We start from the raw sequence: 9,791 nt of genomic DNA, 5'->3' as shown, positions 1-9,791 counted from the left end.
CACTTCTCCCTCTTCATTCGCGGGGGATAAGGGCAGAGCCGGACCGCGAATGCTAAAAAACCATGATTATCTGGCTCTGACCCACCCCCACCTCCCTGCCGCCTTCCCGGCCTTACCTGGTGGTCTAGAGGGTTTTCGGGGCAGGAGCGATCTTCCTACGCTCCTGCTCCGTGCAGATCGCCATTAGGAAATGGCTGTAGGGAGTTCCCGACGTAGTCTCGAGAGACTAGAGACTACAGGAACTCCCAGCAAAAGAAAGGGGGCATCAAGAGAGAAAAAAGAAAGGGCAGGGAGAGAGGAAGAAAAAGTTAAGGGAGGGAATGAGGTCTGGAGGAGAGGAAGCATACAGGCTGAAAGAAGGGAAGAAAGATTGGATGCACAGTCAGAAGATGAAAGTGCAACCAGAGACTCATGAAATCACCAGACAAGGTAGGAAAAATGATTTTATTTTAAATTTAGTGATCAAAATGTGTCTGAATTTATATATGCTGTCTATATTTTGCACTATGGCCCCCTTTTACTAAACCGCAATAGTGTTTTTTAGCGCAGGGAGCCTATGAGCGTCGAGAGCAGCGCTGGGCATTTAGCGCAGTTCCCTACGCTAAAAACTGCTATTGTGGTTTAATAAAAAGGAAGGGGGGTATATTTGTCTATTTTTGTATGGTTGTTACTGAGGTGACAATGCATAGAGTCATCTGCCTTGACCTCTTTGAAAAAAACCAGAATGGGAATGATAATTAACATTTTTTCAGCGTATAGTGTGCTTTGTGTTTTTTAATTTTATTGTTGGTAGATCATTTTGACTTGGTCATTTTAAAGTAGCTCAGCTCGCAAGCCCAAAAAGTTTGGGCATCCCTGAGCTAGAGCGTTGAAGCTGTGTATTTCTATTTTATCCCCCCTTTTACAAAACTGGAGCATTTTTTAGCGCCAGCCGTGGTGGTAGCAGCTCTGATGCTCAGAATTCTATGAGCGACAGAGCTGTTACCACCGTGGTTAAAATCCACACTACAGTTTTGTAAAAGGGGAGGGGTTAGTTTGTGATGACATATTTCATACTAGGCGAAGGTGTTTTCTGTGTTCTGTGTGTTCGAAAGACATAGTTTTCTGTTAGGATTGACGGTGTAGGATTGATCTGTGCTGGTCTGGCTTGTTTAGTTTTACAATGGGTGTATTGATGTACTGCTCACTGCAATATGTAAGATGCTGCCTTTTCCTAGGTACTCATGTGTGACATGTGGCTTGTTACTAAAAATCATGTTTTTCATATTGATGGGGGGGGGTGGCAAAAAATGATGGGCCCCCGGGTGTTACATATGCTAGGTACGCCACTGTATGTAAAGATACCAGAAAGCTGGCGAAACAAAAACTTTAAGTAAATTGTTATTCTTCTAAGTTTTGAGTATTTAACCCTCCCACAATCTCACGGGCACTCGTCCTCTGCGCCTGCTCATAAATTTGTGGAGTATGTAACTTGTCGCTCATGCATATTTTTTTTTGCACACACCTCATCAATCCTTAGAGGGAACATTGGTCACCACATGTGAAAATATGAATCTATTGCACTGCAGCATCCTCCATGCAGAGGGATGGCATTAGAAGAAACACTGTACATCTATGTTTGTGGAGGATGCGTCTTAGAAGAAGCATTACCCTAGTTGACCATAGAAGACTGGAAGAATTTAGTCCGTTCTGTTCTCTGTCAGAGCTCCTTACTGTATAATGTGTGATGTTTTTACAAGCTGGAATCTTTGCGACTATGAATAAACTTCAAAATAACAGATGAACTGCGTAGCCCCGATCTTGCAATCCAAAGGACCCAGAAGTATTTATATGCACTGTTAAGTCCCTTTGGAGAAGCATCACTGAGGCTGAATATCTCACAATGCTCAAGACAAAGAAACAACTAAGTTCTGCTTCATAAATATAATTAAATTATCCATTACTCCACTGCTAGACTCAGGCAGTAGATCTAAATTTATTTTTATTTAAAACACTTATATCCTGCATATCACAACAAGAGAAGAGCGACTAAGTTGGTTAAGGGGCTGGAGGAGTTGCCATACAGCGAAAGACTAGAGAAACTGGGCCTCTTCTCCCTCGAACAGAGGAGATTGAGAGGGGACATGATCAAAACATTCAAGGTACTGAAGGGAATAGACTTAGTAGATAAGGACAGGTTGTTCACCCTCTCCAAGGTAGGGAGAACGAGAGGGCACTCTCTAAAATTGAAAGGGGATAGATTCCGTACGAACGTAAGGAAGTTCTTCTTCACCCAGAGAGGGTAGAAAACTGGAACTCTCTTCCGGAGTCTGTCATGGGGGAAAACACCCTCCAGGGATTCAAGACAAAGTTAGATAAGTTCCTGCTGAACCGGAACATACTCAGTTAGGGTGCTGGTCTTTGACCAGAGGGCCACCACGTGAGCGGACTGCTGGGCAAGATGGACCACCGGTATGACCCAACAGCGGCAATTCATATGTAACAATCTAAGTGGGATACGCACACAAGTAAATGAATAGACAAACAACCAAGAGCATCGTCAAACAATCCAAAGTTAAAACTGACGCAATTACAATGTACTTTTCAAAAGTCAAAACAAAATATAATTCCAAGCCAACCATCAACTCTCCTCAAGTATTACTAAAAGCTTCTTGAAAAAAGTAAGCCTGAACTCGTTCCTTCCCCGCCTCCTCCTGCCACATCCCTTCCACCGTACCTCTGTAACGTTCCTGGCGTGAGCAGTAACCCCCAACCTGCTGTCGTACCAGCGTCAGCTCTTCCGCTCACATCACTTCCTAGGCGCGGCTTCAGGAAGTGACATCAGAGGAAGAACTGACGTTGGTGCAACAGCAGGTTGGGAGTTGCTGCTCGGGCAAGGAACGTTACAGAGGTATGGGTAGGGAAGTGATGCGCACGCGCAGCAGTGGGAGGGGTGCAGAGGAGAGGACGGGTGCCTATGCCCTCACCAAGATGACACCCGGGGCGGACCGCCCTCCAGTCCTCCCCTTACTACACCATTGCCTTGACCCATGACCCTTAATCTCTTGGCCTTTGATATAGGTGCAAATTCTGAAAGATTTTGTTATGCTTTTTTTTTTTTTTTTTTTTAAATAAAGAACACAGACGTCTTCCTTCCCAATTAACTTAGGCACCATGTTATAAATTATCCTCTTAAAGGACTACAGTGAGTATTATAGGGCCTGGGCAAGCGCTGTCCACCTATGTGAAGTGCCGTTCCTATTGTAGTTCTGAAAATGTATGCATTTTTTTTTTTTTTTTTAATGTCATGACCAACACTTTAAACACTGTTCCACCTTTCCCTCAAGACAATCAACGAAATTTCAAGGCCGGTATCACACCCTGACAGAAGAATGGATGGATGGATTTATTTGCTTTTACATATTGTTTGTCCTGATTGAGCCACCATAATAAACATAAATCACATATGACAATGAACCTTGTATAGTAGGAGCATGGATTATATATGCCATTTTGGTCTGGAGTTTGATTTTCTTTAATAGCAAACCACAAATATATTATCGGGAAGAAGTGTCTCACTCAATAAGATGGCTTCCATGTACAAGCTGTATGTCACTCTATCTCTGGGACAACCACATCGTTTTACAATCAGAGGGAGACAACATGTTCTTCTGTCGCCTTGACAATAATTTTCTAGTAAAGGCTTTTCTTAGGGCCTTTTTGACCTCTTGATTTTTTAGGCTGTAAATCATGGGGTTGAACATAGGTATTAAACCATTAAAGAACATTGCAGAGAGCTTGTTTTGACTGAGTGACTGTGTGGAAGTTGGCCTTTCATACGAAAAGATCAGAGTTCCGTAGAAAAGAATAACGACTGTGAGATGGGAGGAGCAGGTGGAGAAGGCTTTGCGTCTCCCTTCTGAAGAACGAATCCTCAGGATGGTGGAGATGATGTAGATATATGATACAAGAGTTGAAATGAGGCAGGGCAGGGTTACAAAACTTCCTATAATGTATGTCACACTTTCAACGGTAGAAGTACTGGTACAGGAGAGCTGTAGGAGAGCTGAGGGATCGCAGAAGAAATGGTTAATCTCGTTAGACCCACAATAGGATAACCCTGATACAAGGACAGTGTGTGTCATTGGTACGAAAAAGCCAAAGATCCAAGTCCCTGCTGCCATCAATACGCAGAGTCTCGGATCCATAATCGTAGCATAACGCAGTGGGTGACATATTGCAACATAGCGGTCGTAACTCATAACTGTAAGCAGAACATATTCAACACAGACTGAAAATAAGAAAAAATACATCTGTGCAAAGCACCCGTTTTTAGAAATATGCTGACTCTTCCTTAAGAAGATATCCAGCAGTTTGGGGAGAGTGACTGAAGTGTAAGAGATATCAAGGAAGGACAAGTTACAGAGGAAGAAGTACATGGGGGTGTGCAGACGAGAGTCCAGACACGTCATGGTTATAATAGTGAGGTTCCCCATCAAGATGATCAGGTAAATCAGTAAAAACAGAAGGAAAAGGGGGATTTGCAGCTCTGGAAATTCAGGAAACCCCAGAATGATGAATTCGGTCACTTCAGTGATATTTTCCTCTTCCATTGGATTCTGGAAATAAAAAAGAAAAATTATTGGAAAAAGTGAATTTGAAAATAGGTCATTGCATGCCCAGAAGGGGGAAGCTATCAGGTCCTGCCCAGACACAGAAACCATGAGCTCAGTTGAAAGGAGAAATCAGTCCCAAAGTTCAGCCTTCTTCACTCTACCCACATCTGGGTGTTCACTCATTTATAATGTGGATAGAAAGGAACTTGGAAAGAGGCTGTTTATAGTCCCAGAGAACATAATATAAGAACATAAGCAGTGCCTCTGCTGGGTCAGACCAGAGGTCCATCATGTCCAACAGTCCGCTCACGCGGCGGCCCATCAGGTCCAGACCTGTACGTAACCCTCTATCTATACCCTTCTATCCCCTTTTCCTTCAGAAAGTTGTCCAATCCCTTCTTGAACTCCTGTCCTATCACACCCTCTGGAAGCGCATTCCAGGTGTCCACCACCCATTGGGTGAAGAAGGACTTCCTAGCATTGGTTCTGAATCTGTCCCCTTTTAATTTTTCCGAATGCCCTCTTGTTCTTGTAGTTTTCGAAAGTTTGAAGAATCTGTCCCTTGCCACTTTCTCTACGCCCTTCATGATCTTATAAGTCTCAATCATATCCCGTCTAAGTCTCCGCTTCTCCAGGGAAAAGAGTCCCAGTTTCTCCAGTCTTTCAGCGTATGAAAGGTTTTCCATACCTTTAATCAAACGTGTCGCTTCTGAACCCTCTCAAGTATCGCCATATCCTTCTTTAGGTACGGCGACCAATATTGGACGCAGTACTACAGATGCGGGCGCACCATCGCCCGATACAACGGCAGGATAACTTCTTTCATTCTGGTTGTAATACCCTTGTTGATTATACCTAGCATTCTATTTGCTTTCTTAGCGCCCACTGCGCACTGTGCCGATAGCTTCATTGTCTTGTCCACTAATACCCCCAAGTCCCTTTCTTGGGTACTCTCATTCAATAACAGCCCTCCCATCGTGTAGCTGTACCTCGGGTTTCTGTTTCCCATGTGCAAGACCTTATATTTCTCTACATTGAACTTCATCTGCCATCTCGTCACCCACTCCCCTAATTTGTTCAGGTCCCTTTGTAAATCTTCGCATTCCTCTTTAGTCCTAGCCCCATTAAATAGTTTAGTGTCGTCTGCGAATTTTATTATTTCGTACTTCGTCCCTGTTTCTAGATCATTTATGAATACATTGAATAGTAGCGGTCCAAACACTGACCCCTGCGGAACACCATTAGGGATGATCCAGCAGTGAAGGAGTCCGCTTTGAAAGCCATTGACCAGTCAGGCATCAAGATGAAGGCCGGAGTAAGGGACAGTGAAGGCTTATTTGACCCTTGGGCTATGGGAGTTTTGGTGGGACTAATTGCTTTTAACTGTCTTTATTTTTCTCTCCTTTAATTGATGGAGTTCCTTTCTAACTTGGACTTTTGATTGATTGTACCCTCCTTGAATTGACTTTGTGTTCCGAAGTGGTTAAGCAGAAAGAACAGAAAGCAGCGAGCAAAAACCAAAACGAAAACTGCAGACCACGTACAAGATACAGGTACTGTTTATTGCAATATAAGTAAAAAAAGGAAATATACAACCTTATAACCAACCAAGGGACCCGACACGGTCCTTGTTTCGGACAACACACCTTCTTCAGGGGTCCATGGTGGATAAGGTGTTGGAACAAACAGCAATAAAATGCAAAAAAACAAATCAAGTGCCTCTGTGAGTACGATGCTTGATGCAAACATAATAAACCTGAAACCTGAAAATAATGCATACACTAACAATCTGGGCTTGGTTTACTGTTACATTTGCATGTGTTCACACACGTTATTTATTGCAGGTCCCATTTATGCAGTAAGACCAATTTAATAACAAATGCCAATGGCATTAGAGTGCACCAATGTGATTCTTCATTTCAGTAATTCTAGCCCACTGTATAATGAAACCTGAAACAGATAAACTTAAATTTCTTGAGCCGAGAATTGTGATGGCTCTGTCAGTCCACTTGGATATGTAGAAATCAGGGTCAACAACCTAGACGTAGGTGACACCTTTTTGTTGAACCAAGTTAATGTATCTTCAAGTTCTTTGTTCATCAGGCCAATGAAACACACAACTTTTGCCAAAGCACATTTATTTGTTTATTCATTCAGTTTTCTAGACTGTTCTCCCCAGGGGAGCTCAGAATGGTTTACATGAATTTATTCAGGTACTCAAGCATTTTCCCTATCTCTGCCAGTGGGCTCCAATTTATTGAATGTATCTGGGGCAATGGGGGGGGGGGGAGGATTAAGTGACTTGCCCAGGGTCACAAATTTAACCACTGCGCCACACTCTCCCCCATGAAGGTGACAAGAACCTGGATGAAAAATTCAACAACGGTTATTAAAATTATTGGCCAAGTGAACTTGGGAAACCCATCACATCTCCCTTGAAATGAACTGTGAGAAACCTGGTCTGCTTTTAGGGATCTGAGTAAGCATCTAGTCTTATCTCATGGCTAGGATGGCTCTGGCAATCACTAAATAGTCCCAGGCTGATATTCATGTTCCCCTGCTCCCATCATCAACAGAATCTCCAGTAGAGTTCTCCAACATCATTTTTGGAATGAAAAGAAATGCATTAGGAAAGCATAAACTGAAGAAGAAATGAATTGAGGTTACCTCAAAGATATGTAATGGAAGTTATTCGTGACTAGTAACTGGATCTTACGCATATCAGATGTTATCTAACTAAGGATGTAGAAAAATTTGAATTGGTTCAGAAGAAGGCAACCACAATGATATGGAGCATGAACCAAAAGACATATCACAAGAATCTTGAAGGCCTGAATATGTATATCCTAGAGGAAAGAAGGGATAGAGGAGATATAATCTAGACATTTAAATTCTTGAAAGATATTAATACACAAACTTATCTTTTCCAGAGACAGGGAAGTTATAGAACTAGAGGACATGAATTGAGGTAACAAAGCGGAAGCAGTAATATCATGGAATACTTTTTCACAGTGAAGGTGGTGGATGCCTGAATACCCTCCCAAGTGGGGACACAAACAGTGATGGAATTAAAAAATGTGTGGTATAAACATAGAAGATTCTGGAGGCCGCACCTTCAAAAAGATATAAAAAGGATGGATTCGGTCCAGAGGAAGACTACTAAAATGGTGCATGGGGACAGACTTAAGGCATATGGGGACAGACTTCTCAATCTATATACTTTGGAGGATAGGCGGGAGAGGGGAGATATGATAGAGACGTTTAAATACCTACGTGGCATAAATGCGCATGAGTTGAGTCTCTTTCATTTGACAGGAAGCTCTGGAACGACAGGGCATAGGATGAAGTTAAGAAGTGATAGGCTCAGGAGAAATCTAAGGAAATACTTTTTTACAGAAAGGGTGGTAGATGCATGGAAAAGGACAGAGTCTGTGTTTGTATTCAAAAAGGTGTGGGATAGGCACGTGGGATCTCATAGAGAGAGGAAGAGATAATGGTTGTTGCGGATGTGCAGACTGGATGGGCCATTTGGCCTTTATCTGCCATCATGTTTCCATGTTTCTATTACTGTCATATTTTCTGCAATACTAACCCATTTGGAAACATTGTCCCCAAGAAAATGGATCAAAGCAAAACTTAAATGACAATTACACTTTACCAAAGGCATAGAGGGGGGATAATCTGCACCTTATTCACAGAGTGAACCACTTTACTGGATGGAGCAGCTGGCCATGTTGGTTTTTATCCGCTATTTGTTACTTTGTAATATTTTGCACCACAGTCCGAAATAAACTCTGATCCAGGAAGGTGAAATCCCTGAGCCAATCATAGTTTCAAAACTGCATTCTGCTATTCCTGGGCTACCTGTATTTCCAAGGAAAGGATTTTATCCCAGGATTCACTGAGCAACATTAAAACATGATGTATCTTCAAAAGAGCGGATGGACCGCAGAATGGAAGAGCAGCGTAAGTCTAAAGGGACAGTATAATTCCACGTTTAACAACATTGACAAACCATAACACCTAGTTTTATGCTTTTTACATGAACCACTCACATCCCACTCTCATCTACTTTAATGAAAGGAAATTTACATACGGATGTCTCTTGGTCTTCCACACCAAAGTTCGACAGAGCTCAGTGAAGTTTCTTCAAGTCATTCATTGTCTTCCAACTTGTCTTGAATTCACAAGAGACTCCTGAGTCAAATGGTGTTATAGCTGTGTTAGTCCACTTTTAAAGGTAATATGAAGAAATACAACAAAACACAAAGGAAATAAGGTGCTAAACTGGACTAATTTAATGCAGTTTTTGATTAGCTTTCAAAGGTATCTCTTCTTTAGCTCAGAAAAATCTCCTAAAATTATCCTGATTCGTGCTATGCTCCACTGTCTTCTCCATCTCCCACTGCGAGAGCCCAGACTTCATAGCAGTTTGCCTCTCTTCTGTTCGTCTGTCTCTCTCGCGGATCCTTCTCGCTCTCTTTACCAGGACCTTTCTCCCCATCTCATGGTGTTCTCTTCAGTATTGCATCCCATGTCTTATGCAATGTTTCTGTAATTACTACCTTCCATTACATTATAAGATCTTTGGGACAGCCTCAGATCCATTTCTTCTTCAGTTCATGCGAATCCTAATATGTCTCTTACCATTTATTGTGCATTCTTTTCGTCACTGGCAGAGTAGGAATTGATGGAGCTCAAATAGCTAACAACAAACATCCCACATCCCTCACCTTCAGGGTCATCATCTTTCCTAGAACCCTTCAATACTAATAACAAACATCTTTACCTTTAGGGTCTTCATCACGTCTTCTCCATCATTACAGCTTCCTTCAGTCAAGACACAAATTATTGCACTGTCTGTAGCCAAGAGATGAGTATCAGCTCCATTCTCAGCAGCTAGAAGTATTTATACTCAATGTACATCCCTTTAGGAGATGATCCCTTAGGTTGAAAATGGCAAATCATTAGCTCATGTGGGAGGGAACTAGCAAGGGAGCCCTGCTTTGTCTACATGATTCCAAGATGTGATGCACTTGTGATCAAGGACAGGTGTGTTCCAAAAATGGATCATTAATGAATTGGAAACGATAGCGTATGAAAAATGAGCAAAGTCATTTTGAAGTAAATATGCACAATGCCAGTATGACTACCTCTCCTCAGTATACCCACTACTGTACAGATACATAAGAGAGA

At 42.2% G+C, this 9,791-nt stretch overlaps 1 protein-coding gene across 1 annotated transcript; it reads right to left on the bottom strand.

Annotated features, from left to right (window-relative positions):
* Positions 1-3,596: 3,596 nt before the first annotated feature.
* LOC117350371 (olfactory receptor 1009-like) lies at positions 3,597-4,592 on the bottom strand. Its single transcript, XM_033924641.1, has one exon. The coding sequence runs from the start codon at positions 4,590-4,592 to the stop codon at positions 3,597-3,599; it is 996 nt and encodes a 331-aa protein (XP_033780532.1).
* Positions 4,593-9,791: the final 5,199 nt, after the last annotated feature.

This window comes from Geotrypetes seraphini, chromosome 16 (assembly GCF_902459505.1).
Source record: "Geotrypetes seraphini chromosome 16, aGeoSer1.1, whole genome shotgun sequence".
NCBI classification, from domain to species: domain Eukaryota; kingdom Metazoa; phylum Chordata; class Amphibia; order Gymnophiona; family Dermophiidae; genus Geotrypetes; species Geotrypetes seraphini.
This window is presented reverse-complemented; position numbering and strand designations above follow the sequence as displayed.